General features: G+C 48.3%; 1 protein-coding gene across 10 annotated transcripts in view; it reads left to right on the forward strand.

The window, feature by feature from the left end:
• Positions 1 to 1,054: 1,054 nt before the first annotated feature.
• The window catches only part of TUB (TUB bipartite transcription factor), a 96,010-nt gene continuing 83,488 nt past the window's right edge, over positions 1,055 to 13,576 (forward strand). For 5 of the 10 annotated variants that reach the window (XM_066250873.1, XM_066250880.1, XM_066250875.1 and 2 more), the window contains exon 1: positions 1,928 to 2,005. Coding sequence is in view for 2 of the 10 variants with exons in the window: in XM_066250881.1 (XP_066106978.1) it covers positions 1,192 to 1,322 (131 nt within the window). In the remaining 8 variants the exon portion in view is untranslated. Of the gene's footprint in view, positions 1,323 to 1,814; positions 2,006 to 13,576 lie in introns of those variants that run through there. The other 5 variants (XM_066250881.1, XM_066250876.1, XM_066250874.1 and 2 more) reach the window with 5 other exon arrangements.

Here is a 13,576-nt window from a genome sequence, read left to right on the forward strand (position 1 = left end):
AGAGCCCTTTCTACAGAGTGGGGTGATGCTGCGGGAGCAGGACCAATCCTGAGAGAGCCCCTTAGCTCCCACTGGCCTAACATCAATCCCTCAGAGAAAGGACATCCTTAGAGGCTTGTCTTATATGGCTCAGGAGCAGTGGTTTTGCTTCTACAGTGTCTGTGGGAGAGGCCACAAATGCCACACATTCTCCAGATAGGGAAGTTCCCTCCTTACCCTTTCCCAAACTGAAATAAGGCTTTGTGCACTTGCAGCATGTTGTTTCTGAAGTCCCAATCCAGCACTCCTGAGGTCATGGCCATACCAAGCGTCTCACTACCAACATGTGATTCAGGAACAGGAGTCCATGCTATACACAGTATTGTGCTGAGGATCTGGTCCTTGGTAAATACTGGTTAACGCTGCACTGGGGCAGCTCTGAGAGTCATGGAAAAACCAGTGATTACAGATCTGAATGCATTCTGCATGGCGGCAAACTCCAAAGCTATTGAGACCAAGTTATGTAAGTGACAGAAGCTGGATGTCTGGGGCCTGAGACCACATGGGAAGACATATTCCCTGTAAGGATAGCAGCCACTTCTCTGCTCTGTATCTCCCCTGCTGAATGCAGGCCAAAGGGTGCCAGATTTTCTTAGTTTTCAAGAAAGGACAAAAAGCTGGATCTATTAAATCTCAATTTTTTAAGTGTTGTCAACTTAGTGGGGCAAACAACAGACCCAAACCTGTACTGGACAAGCAAAAACATACTTATGGGCTGGATGCAACAGGTGCTCTGCCAGTTGCAAGCCCTGTAACTAAGGGTTAACAAGTAAATCTTTCACAGGAGTTGCCCCTGATCCTTGGATTAGTGTAGCTCACCCTCTACACCCTGCACTCCACCTCCACTCGCCCTGGGAGCCAGTGTGCTAGCGCAGCCTCCCCACAACTGTATTCGGAAAGTCCTTCCTAGGCTTCCATGACCTTGCAAAGAGATTACACCTGTAAATCCCCGCAGGCAGTGTTGGAGGGAGGGGGGCGGGAGACTGGAGGGCGCCGGCTAGCTCTCCCTCCCCATCCCACCCCGCTCCGCACAGCAGACCCAGCTCTCCTCTTGGGCCAACCTCAGCCAGATGTAAACAAGGAAGACAGTGTCCGCTAGTTAAGGCAACAGCTGGATTTAGTGAAGGGCAAGCACAAAGGAAATAAACAGAAATGGATGGCCTAGAGATGGGATTGTTCACAGAGCTTGGTCCTCGGAACCCAAGAGAGCCACAGTATGCTGCAGAGCGGGGCCAAGGGAATCCAGTGAGGAAGGAGGAAGGAAGAAGTGGATTTCTATTCAGGTAACTAGAGGACTGAGTCCCAACAGTTTTCGGAGAAGGGGTATCCCGGAGGTTAAAGGACTTCCAAGCTTGGGGGAAAGGGGGGCGGAAGAGGTAAGGGAAATTTTCGAAATTCTGGGGTTGGGTATTCCATTCCTGAGAAGGGGGGCAATTGACGGTGGAAGGTTAGAGGGAGTGAACGAAGACCCCACACCCCCACCAACCCTCGCGCTGGAGAGGAAGGGCCATCTGTGCAGAGGGGGCTTAGGTACGGGCGCGTTTCCCGTACTGCAGGAGGAAGGAAAGCAGTCCCTGTCCCGGGAAGGTTTGAAAGCGCGGTGCCCTAGTGACGCCGAAATAGATGGAGCGTTGCCATGGCGACGTGGAGCACACATCAGAAATAAATAAATAAGCAGCCGAGGCTGCAGCACACGCGCCCCCGCGAGACTCAGCGCGGGGGAGGGGGCCCCTCGGGCTTGAGTCCCCGCAGCCCACGCGTCCCCGCCATTGGCAGAGCCGGAGGGGGCGTTCCCCCCACCCCCCGGGGAGCAGGGTGGGGGGGGCGATGGTACAGTCCTCCGGCCCGCAGCTAGCGAGCTTCTAACCCGGTGCAGCCTCCGCCGCCGCCCGAGGATCCCGGAGGCGGCGATGGAGGGAGTCAGTAGCCACCGGACCCTGTCCTACAGCCGCTGGAGCTACGACAGGTAGGGCGGGCGCCAGGAGGATGGACTCCGCGGGGCCCATCGATGTTCGCTTACTGCGAGAGCAGCCGGCGTTCCCGTGGGTGAGAGCTGCCAGACCCTCGAGCATCCGCGACATCGGTACCGATAGCCTCGAATGTGCGAGACCCGAGTTGAGTGAGGGTGTTTTCACACCTGCGGGCAGAGCTGTTAGAGAGGGGCACGGGCCACAGGGGCCAGCGAGCTGCCACCTACACCCCACCCCACCGCTCCGCGGCGTCAGTCGGCGCTGGAGCCGCGTAGAAGAGCACGGACCGGCTGCGGGCGACCCTGCGGGTGGGGCAGGGGGTGGGGCGCCGCTGGCTCCAGGCCCGCCGCTGGGGTCTGTGCCCCGCGGGACCCTCGGCGGGGGAATGGCTGGCTCCCGGCACAGTGTGCCCCGCCCGCCCCGCGGGGCAGAGAGCGGCTGCCCGCGTGGGCGGTGTGGAGCCGCGCCGCCCACGCACTGGTCTGGGAGGAAGGAATCATCCTTCCTGGCGAAGTGGGGAAAATAAGGACAGTGGAGTGATTTGGCAAAGTCGAGTAGATATTTTTCCGAAATTTTGTCCTTTCTACTCTTTTTTTGGTATGTTAAATGTTACCCCTCTTTAAAAAATGAAAACATGATGATAGTAGATAGATTTTTGTTGTTTTTAAAGTTCGTAATCCCGTGTTGATCTTCAGAATTCTGGATTTTTTTGTTTTTATCCATGGCTTGAAATGGTGAGCACTGAAGAAAAACTTCCTTCAATGGGCTGCGCTCTCCTCTTTGAAGACCTGCTTCCTACTGCTCTTTCCCTGCAGTCTGCTGAAAACCTTCTTGCATCTCTGACAGCTCTTGCTTTCCCAGATTCAAGGGAACAGGTGTTTCTCGTACTCCAGGCGAAGGCCCCTTGCTCCCAATCCCCATCTCCTTCCTCCCTCTTCCCTCCTCCCTTCTCCCTTGTCCCTCCTCCCCTCTCTCCTCAAGTCCCTCTCTTGATTGGAGATCCTTTCTCAGCCTTTAAACCGACTCAGGTTTGTCCTGCCTCCCTTCTCAAGATGGATGCAACTGCCCCCCCCCTCTTTCTTTCTTTCTTTTTTTTTTTTTTGTTTTCATTGCCTCCTTTGTGGGGGTAAAAAACTGTTCTAGTCTGTTTCCTCATCAACCCTTCCTTGCACAATACTAACAGTCTGCTTGCTGTCAGCTCACAGCCCCAGTGACTGTACCCTTTGGAAAAGCATTGCTGTCTGTGGAGAGGAACTCTAAAATGACTGAAATAGGAAACTTAAAATAACAAAGCCTTCCAGTTTGTGGTCTGATGCCAAATCCCATTCATTCACTTATTCAACAAACACTGTATGAAGTGCAAACTATGTGCTGGGCCTTAAAGATAAGGAGATAAAAAGACATAAATCCTTCCCCCAGATGAGGTCACAGTCTAGACTCTAGTAGAAATAAGTAGTAGCATATGCCAACGATTTAATACCTATATAGGAGGAAAACTTTAAAGCAAGAATTCTGTATAGTTACTAATCTTTTTTCCTGCAAAAACAAACAAATAAAAGCAGTTGTTAATAATGAACCATCACTTTCCAACACTAGACTATGGCTTCTGCTCCCACCACATCTTTGAACCTGGGAAACCTCTGTCCTTCAGGTCCCCGTTGAAGTTGACCTCTCTGTCTCCTGATTCTCAGGAAAACACTGCATGATTTGTTTGCATTTTCTAGAATTTTATGCACATGGAATTGTTCAGTATGTACTCGTTTTTAGTCTGGCTTCTTTCTTTTTTGTTTTTCTTTTCTTTCTTTTTTTTTTTAAGAGAGAGACTGGGAAGCATCAACTCTCAGTTGCTTCACTTTGTGCACTGATTGCTTTTTTTTTTTTTTTTTTTCATTTTTCTGAAACTGGAAACGAGGAGGCAGTCAGACAGACTCCCGCATGCTCCCGACCGGGATCCACCCGGCATGCCCACCAGGGGGCGATGCTCTGCCCATCTGGGGCGTTGCTCTGTTGTATCCAGAGCCATTCTAGCACCTGAGGCAGAGGTCATGGAGCCATCTTCAGCGCATGGGCCATCTGTGCTCCAGTGGAGCCTTGGCTGCTGGAGGGGAAGAGAGAGACAGAGAGGAAGGAGAGGGGGAGGGGTAAAGAAGCAGATGGGCGCTTCTCCTATGTGCCCTGGCCGGGAATTGAACCCGGGACTCCTGCATGCCAGGCCGACGCTCTACCGCTGAGCCAACCGGCCAGGGCGCTTCTTTTTTTATTTTTATTTTTTACAGAGACAGAGAGAGAGTCAGAGAGAAGGATAGATAGGGACAGACAGATAGGAACGAAGAGAGATGAGAAGCATCAATCACCAGTTTTTTGTTGTGACACCTTAGTTGTTCATTGATAGCGTTCTCATATGTGCCTTGACCGCGGGCCTTCAGCAGACCGAGTAACCCCTTGCTCAAGCCAGCAACCTTGGGTCCAAGCTGGTGAGCTTTACTCAAACCAGATGAGCCCGCGCTCAAGCTGGCAACCTCGGGGTCTCGAACCTGGGTCCTCTGCATCCCAGTCTGATGCTCTCTCCACTGCGCCACCACCTGGTCAGGCTGATTGCTTCTTGTATATGCCTTGATCCGGGATCAGACTTTGGGTTCAGGCTGACCCAGTGACTTCTTGCTCAAGCCAGCGACCTTGGCGCTCAAACTGACAACGTTTGGAATTGAATTGATGATCCCTGCTTGCTCAAGCCAGCAGCCCCGCACTCAAGCTGGCAACCTTGGGGTTTTGAACTCGTGACCTCAGCACTCCAGGTTGATGCTCCATCCTCTGTACCAGCACTGGTCAGGCTCGCTAGTCTGACTTTTTTTACACAGCAGAGTTATTTTGATTTTCTTCCATGTTGGGTCACAAATTGGTAATTTTTCTTTATTGCTGAGTAATATTCCATTATATGGAGATACCATCATTTGTTTATACATTCACCTGTTGGTAGACACTTGGGTTGTTTCCACTTTTCGCCTATTACAAATAAAAATGTGACATTATGCATAAGTCTTTGTATGGATATATGTTTTTGTTTTTCTTCGGTAAATACCTAGGAGTTGACTGACTGGATGATATGATAGGTGTACATTTAACTTTTTAAGAAACAGTGTAACTTTTCCAAAGTGGTCATACCATTTTACATTCTCAAGAGTAGGTATGAGAATTCCAATTCTGCTACATCCTTAAGACAAGTTGGTATACTCAGTCTTGTTCATTTCAGCCATTCTAGGAGGCACTTAGTAGAATATCGTTGTTATTTTGCTCTACCTTTCCCTGAGGACTAATGATATTGCGCATCTTTCCATGTGTTTATTTGCCATCCAGATCTGTTCTTTTGGGTAGTATATCTGTTAAAACATTTGTCTTAGTTTTTAACTGGGTTGTTTCCTTGTCCTTGAGATCTGAGAGTTCTTTGTATCTTCTGAATACATGTCCTATATCAAATGTATGACTTCCAAGTATTTTCTCCAAGTCTGTGCCTTTCTTTTCATTCTCTTATGTATTTTAAAGAGCAGAAATTTTTACTTTTGATGCAGTCCAGTTTATCAATTTGTTCTTTTATGGGTTGTGCTTCTGGTGTCGTATCTAAGAAATCATTGCCTAACTTGAAGTGACAGAGGTTTCTTCTAGGAATTTTCTAATTTTAGAATTAATATTGTAGGCCTGTGCTCTATTTTGAGTTAACTTTTGTATATGATATGGGGTTCATTAAAAAAAAAAGGCAGAGATCTAATGGTTCCAGCACCATTTGTTGAGAGGACTTTCCCTTTCTTTTTCAGCTTTATTAAAAGATTTTGTCCTTACATTTAATTTATTTCTGTACTATGTATCTGCGTCACCAATGTGTTTGTCTTTCTTGACAGCAGTGACACTCTGTCTTGATTACTATAGCTTTATAATAAGTCTTGAGTTTAGGTTGTTCAGGACTTTCAACTTTGTTTCTTGTTTTTCCAAACTAGAACAGCTATTTATGACTCCACAATTGTGAAGGACCCTTTATAGTTATTACAGTGGCCCTACCCAGGGCCCATCTACAACCAGAATCTAGCTAGTTGGCAAGTCAGATCCAAAGGTTGCTTGGTGAGTGTGGAGTCAAGAGAGAATGAATGACTGGGGGTGGGGGTGGGGGTGGAGGGGGGAGGTGCTCTTCCACCGGAACCCTGGAGAAACCAGGATGTTGTTTTTCAAAGTTGTTGTGGCTATTTTAGGTCCTTTTCAATTTCACAGTAATTTTAAGTGAGATTTTCCAGTTCTACAAAAAACAAACAAAAAAACCCTGCTGGGGTTTTGATTAGGATTGTGTTGTCTCTATTGATCAATTTGGGGAGAGTTGAGGTATAATAATATTGGGCCTTCCAACTTATGAACATGGTATATTTCTGTTTATTTAGATCACCTTCAGTTTCTCTCAGGCATATTTTGTAGTTTTCAATGTGTAAGTTTCTCACCTCTTTTGTAAGATTTATCCCTAAGTATTGCATATTTTTTGTTAATATTGTAGGTGGCATTAAAGTTTTTTCTTGTTCAGTTGTTCATTACTAGTGTATAGCAATACAATTGAGGTTTTGTGGTAAAATATGTATAATCAAATTTAGCCATTTCAGTGATGTCTTTTTTTTTTCTTTTCACTTTTCTGAAGCTGGAAACGGGGAGGCAGTCAGACAGACTCCCACATGTGCCCGACCGGGATTCACCCGGCATGCCCACCAGGCGGCAATGCTCTGCCCCTCTGGGGCGTCGCTCTGTTGCATCCAGAGCCATTCCAGCACCTGAGGCAGAGGCCACAGAGCCATCCTCAGTGCCCGGGCCATCTTTGCTCCAATGGAGCCTCGCTGCGGGAGGGGAAGAGAGAGACAGAGAGGAAGGAGAGGGAGAGGGGTGGAGAAGCAGATGGGCGCTTCTCCTGTGTGCCCTGGCCGGGAATCGAACCTGGGACTCCTGCATGCCAGGCTCTACTGCTGAGCCAACCAACCAGGGCCCATTTCAGTGATTTCTAAGTGTACAACTGAGTGGCATCAATTACCTTCACAATGTTGTGTTACCATCACCACTATTTTCAAAACTTTTCATCACCCCAAACAAGAGCTCTGTGCTCATTAAGAGGTAACTCCTTATTCAACCCTCCCCCCAGCCCCTTGTGGCCTCTAATTTACTTTGTGTGTCTATGATTTGCCTCTTCTAGATATTGCATGTAAGTGGAGTCATAACAATATTTTTCTTTTGTGTCTGGTTTATTTCACTTAGCATATAGTTTTCAAGCTCCATCCACATTGTAGCATATATGAGAACTTTTCACATTTTTGACCAAATATTCTGTTATATGCATCAACCACATTTTGTTTATCCATCAAACTGTTGATGTCCACTTGGATTGTTTCTATCTTTTGGATATTATGAAAATGCTATTATTATGTCATGGCTGGGTAGCTCAGATGGTTGGAGCATTGTCCCGATACACCAAGGCTGTGGCTTCAATCCCTGGTCAGGACACGTAGAAGACTCAACTGATGAATGCATAAATAAATGGAACAAGTCAATGATTCTCTCTCTCTCTCTCTCTCCCTCCCTCCCTCCCTCCCCCCTTCCTCTCTCTCTCTCTCTCACTAAAAATTTAAAAAATGTTTTTTAAGTAAAGAAAATGCTGCAATGAACATTGATGTGCAAATGTCAGTTCCAGTCTCTGTTTTCAGGATATATATATATAAAATAATATATACCTAGGAGAGGAATTGCTGGATCATATGATAATTGTATGTTTAGCTTTTTAAGGAACCACCAAAATGTTTTCTATAATGACTGCACCATTTTATATTCTTACCAGCAATGTATGAGGGTTCTCATTTCTCTACATCCTTACCAACCCGTTATTTTCCATTTCTAAAATATGATTAGTATTACTTTATTATTATTATATCCATCCTAGGATGTATGATACGGTTTTTCATTGTGGTTTTGATTTGTATTTCCCTAATGACTAGTGATTTTGAGCATCTTCTCATGTGCTTATTGTCATCTGTACTTTGGAGAAATGTCTATTCAAGTCTTGTGCTCGTCTTTTCTATCTGTAAAGAGAATTTTTACAAAATTAATACCCTGTTGTAATCAGAAGCCCTTCTTGTCGCTGTCCCCTGACACAAGGATGACCACCATCCTTACTCCCATCAAGCTGATTTCTAACAGCAGAGATTAGCTTTGCTGATTTTAATGTAAGAGTATCAACTGTACTCTTTTTGCGTCTTCTTTTTCAAGCTTGATAGTAGATGCATCGTGTTTTGGCGTGTGGCGTGCAGTGTGTTTGTTCCCACTGCTGTGTAGTATTTGTTCTACTGTATGAATTTACCACCATCATCTATTCCATTGTGATGGACACTTGGCATGATCCAAGGTTTTGGCTGTTATTAATAGTGGACATTTTAATGGCTGTTTTTTTGTTGATATTATTATTGTTATCATTGGCTTGCTATTTCTCTAGCTTTATTGAGGTATAATTGATGCATGGAAATTATGTAGATTTAAAGTATACAAGTAGGTGTTTTCATATAGCAAGTTTCATATAACGATGGTGTGTTACGTACTGTTGAGTCGGCCCCTTAGGCCAATACCACACTGTTTTGATTGCTGCAGCTTTGTAATCATTTTAAATAGGAGATAAGGGCAAGGAAGCAAGACATGACCTGTACTAAACATGTCTAGGGAAGGCTGGGACTGCCAAGGCACAGGGTTGCTGAGATGGCATCAAGGGGACAGTGTGAAGAGCTTGAGCTTGGGTATCAGACAGACCTGGTCTGAATCCCAGCTCTACCTCTTACTAGCTGTCTAAATATAGCGCAGGAAGGGAAAATCCTTCTTGTTTTGGATGGTTATAGAAATCACATCTGCCACTTGGGAAAGTAAAAGAATCAAAAGCCTGGTAAGAAGTGTATTAAGTAAATTGTTACTTAATATTCTGTAGTCTCAATTTCTCCATTTGTAAAATAGGAGCAATGATTTTCTTACAGCGAAAGGTCATTGTGAGAACTGAGTGAGAAAATGTTTCTGTAGCCTTTCAGATGGGCTGTGAGTTAGCAGAAAGACCACACACACATTCGCTGTAGGATTAGGTAAAGTGAGTTCTTGATTTAATTTACCCGGAGTTTATTGGTGACAGGGGGACCTCAGTGGCCAGACGTTTCCTACAACAACATATCTTGGTATAACTTTCTTCTGGCCCCTTGGTTCCCAAAGAGGCCACACAGTTGCCACTGATACTTTCTGCACAGGTAGGTTTCTGTCAAGTTGAGAAGTAGCCAAATTCTTACTGTAAAGTAGCCCTTTTGTAGAAAGGCTTACTTTACCATTCCAAGAGAACTTGATACTAACAGAATTTGTGCTTCTGTTTTCAAAAATCAGGCTCTCCTGGTTCTAAATGTAACTTCATGCCAGCAAAGCCACATCCTATTGGCTGGGGTGGGATTGGGTGGGGCTGGGTGGGAGGCGAAGCCAGAGTCAGTGTCTGGATGCTACTGAACTATGGCTCTGGCTTCTGCATTCTCGTGTTCCAGAAAGCTGTTTCTCATTCCTTTACAGTATTCGCACAGTACATTTGTGACCTTTGGAAAACTACTGAACAGCTGAAGGCATAGTTTTTCTAATCTTTAAATTGGACGTAATAATAGTAACTCTCTTATAGGGTTGTTGTGAGGATTAAATGTGTTAATATAGGTAAGGCTTAATCAGTGTAGAGTGCTTGAGACAGTGGCTGGCACATAGAAAGTGCTATTTAATTGTTAGCTGTTGTGATTTTTTACCTGGCCCATAGCAGGGCTTCTCCACTAACATCAGGACTTTTCCATGGGAATGAATCTCTAAGCTGGGCCATTCCTAGATACCAAGATAGGTGTGGTGACTCAGGCAGGCCCTCCCCCAGTGTAATCAGGAGCTCTGTGAGAGGAGTGGGCAGGAAAGCATGGATCAGCACGGCATCTAGGGAGGCAGTCTCAGGATTGGAATGGCATAACTAATAAAGAGTTGGCAGGAACCAGTCGGGACCAGTTGAGTGAGAGGGACACAGTTATAGGACCTCTAGGCTAGGGATGAGAATCAAGGTCACATGGGGACTATGAGGCTAGGGACTTTAGCTGGAGCCTGAGGTATGGGTGATAAGATTCAGCTTCCCCAAGAGGAACTGAGCCTTTAGCCCCAGTGGAGCATTCACAAGTAGATCAGCAGCTGAAACAGACCTCTCTGTCAGGACGTGGACCTGTAACATAGCTGCAGAGAGACCACCTGAGAGAGGTCCGAAGAATTGGCTAGCAAACTCTAGTCCTGACTGCCAGGGGGTCAAAATCAGCAGAGAAGCTGGCAGGAACTCGGCAGCTGCAGGGAAGACCAGGCCTGGGGACAGCAGGCTGACCACTGTGACATATAGGTCATTAGCAGTTTATTCTGAAATAAGAAGGCAACACTTTTACTGTCTGTACACTGGGTTTTATGAAGCAGGACGGTGTATTGGAAGGAGCACTGTGAAGGGAGTCAGGAGTCCAGGATTTGATTCCAAGTGCCCTACTAATTCCCATTCTGGATCTGGGACTTTTTTCCCCTGAAGTTGAGGGGGCTGGACTGGTTTGACTAATCACTCATATAGCTCTTGGGTTCTGTAAGTACATGACCTGTGGCCTCCGTGTGTGTTCTGTGATTGGAAAGGCCAGGGTGGAGGGATGAGAACAGGGCAGGCTGGGGTTGGAGGCCCTGGCCATGGCAGTACCAGTGAGGGGCTGTTGGCAAAGGCAGCAGAGGTAGCCACCAGAGGCAGGTGATTGGGGGCCCTGCTTTGCTCCATAGCTTTTTAGAAACTTGTCTCTTGGTAGATTTCTAGCAGTACAGGATCAAGACGACTAGACTGGGTGGGGCAAATGGGAATGGTGGCACCCAGATCATTGGAGGAATAGCTCTGCTGAAGACAGCAGTGGGCGGTGGTCTGCCTCCCGTGTGGCTGGTGTGATTGGGGCTCAGGCTGGTTGGGAGGAGGGGAGAGAAGTCAGTTATGGAAGAGAGGCAAGGACTTTAAATCCTTTGGGACTTGCCCACACTGAGGTTTCCAATGTAGGGCAACTTGATGCATTCAAGCAGAAAGACCCTGGGGCAGAGACATCATATCTGTAAGCAAAGGTAAAAGGAAGAGGCAGCTATGCCCACAGTCTGGAGAACAGTTGACAAAGCAGAGGCTCATGGGCACCCATTGACATCTAATTCCTTCACTCTGGAAAATCCTGTACCTTGATGATTAATGCTGATTGAGCCTGGGTCTCATCTGGAAGATTCTGACCCCCAGCATGTGCTGAGGAGAAATCTTTTCTGTCCATTCTGAGCAGTGTGGGCTGTGCTGAAGTAGGAACATTAGATCTGGATCGTGCGTGTCTTCCCAGCCAGCCCCCCTGTGAGGCCTTAGGCAGATGATCTGGTCTTATATCTTCTGAACAAAGAAAGCCCTAGATGTGTGTGTGTGTGTGTGTGTGTGTGTGTGTGTGTGTGTGTGTGTTGGGTGTTGGGGGGACTGGGGGGGTCTGTCCATGAGTGACAGGCCAAGTTGTGGGGAAGTAGCAGGCTTTAGGAAATGCCTGCCTGTGCTGTTTTCAGGGGAGGCAGCTCTCCTCAGGTGAATGATGCTGGAGAACTGTGCCAGCCGACTGGAGCCTAGTGCCAGAATGAGGGGCACAGAGTTCAGGTCAGGAGGGCCCAGCATCTGGGATTCTTTGGGGCCAGGGAGGGTACCTGGGACCCAGGATTATCTTCTTACAAAGTCACATTCCTTAGCAAATACTTAATCCCAACCTGGCTCTGTCTCCATGCCCTCTTGGGCACTTCAGACCAGCTAAACACCAGAGCAGGAACACCATAAGACTCCAAGAGGGCACTGTCCTTGCACAGACACTCCCTCCCCAGTCTGGCTTGCCCTGGGTGGGACATTCTGGGTGCTGTTCTCTCTCTTTCATCAAGTGTCAAAGAGCAGAGGCAGTGATGGGTTGGGCTCCTCTGGAAGAGGGCTTCCATTAGTGTGTTTCCCTGTGTGTACATCTGAGTGTGTGCACCAGGAGGAGTATGTCTGGGGTATGTGCGTGTTATGCCAGGGTGTGCACAACTGAATGTATATGGATGAGTTTGTGCACCTTTGCCTGGAGGGGAGTGTGCGCCACCCAGTGGCGATGTGGATGTGTGCAAGTAGTGTGTATTTGACCGAAGGCGGGTATACTGGAGGGAATTGACTGGAGTTGGGGGTGGGGGATATAAACAGGCCAGCTCCCTCTTTTGCCTCTGTGCCAGGGGAGGATTGGAAACTGGAGGGAGGAAGGGCACACTGCCCCATCCCCAGGCCCAGGACGAGGCATGATTGCACAAGGCGCTGGGCACTGGAGCGGTCCTTAGATGGAGGGGCGGAAAGGTACCAGAGTGACGCTGGGTGTGAGTTGCGGTGCGGATCCTACCTGCCGGCCAGGCCCATCCCAGAGGATTTGGGAGCTGGGACCCAGCTCCCCCAACAAGGGGCTCTGGGGCCTCCCAGGGCCGCATCAATGTTGGATGAGCCCGCGCTGCCTCTGCAGGGCCTCGATACCATCTTCCCCGGTCTCACTTTTAGTGTAACAGGAGAGCCCCGGGGCACAGCCTGCGACTCGTGATCTTCTCCCCACGGCGCCACCTACGGGGGACCGGAGCTGGGGTGGGGGCGCTGGTGGGGGATATAGCCGTGTGTCCCAGAACGGGTTGGGCCGGCTGGGCCCCGCCTGGCGGGGCAGGGGTCAGCTCCAGCCTGGCCTCTCCTGGGTCCCTGGGTCCTGGTGCCGGGTTACACTTCCTCCCCCCTCCGGCCACCTCTTCTTTCCCGGGGTGTCATCTGTCCCGTGGCGTGTCCTTGGGGCAGTTCAGTCCCATCCTCCCACCTGCCTTTGGGGGTTTCCTGTTTGGGAAGGGGCTGGAGGGACAGCTGGATGGTGAGAGATCCCTGCTGGGAAGAAAGGGGAGTAGCTACAGCTGTGCAGAGCATCCCACTGCAGGTGAGTGTCTGGGGAAATGGAGAGAGGACTGAGATCTGGGGGTGCCCCTCGACCAGCTTCTCACTGCGCTGACCTTTTTCCTACTCCGCCCAGCCCTTTGTGGTGCCACCTTCGACTTCGCTCTAGGAGACAGCAGTGAGGTGAAGTGGGCTGGTAGTCCCTTGAGCTTCTGGTACTTGCTGGCTGTCTTTGGGATGACGTAATTACTGGGCTCTGGCCTCAGTGGTCCAGCATGGACAGCAACTGTGGTGGGCAATGAGTTTGGATGAAATAGGCAAACTGTGGTTGCGTGGGCTGGCAGGCTGTTTTGGTAAATAGTTAAATGGAACACATGCACGCCTGTTTGTTTACAGATGGCCTCTGGCTGCTCTCACACTACAGCCTCAGAGTGGAGCACAGCCTGCAAGCCCCAACTATTTACTGCCTGGCCCTTTAAGAAAATGTTTGCCTCAGATACTCCCCAGTGCATGGTTTCCTTTACCCCACACTTACCTGTTCTCTTCCTCTCCC

This window comes from Saccopteryx bilineata, chromosome 1 (assembly GCF_036850765.1).
Source record: "Saccopteryx bilineata isolate mSacBil1 chromosome 1, mSacBil1_pri_phased_curated, whole genome shotgun sequence".
NCBI lineage: Eukaryota > Metazoa > Chordata > Mammalia > Chiroptera > Emballonuridae > Saccopteryx > Saccopteryx bilineata.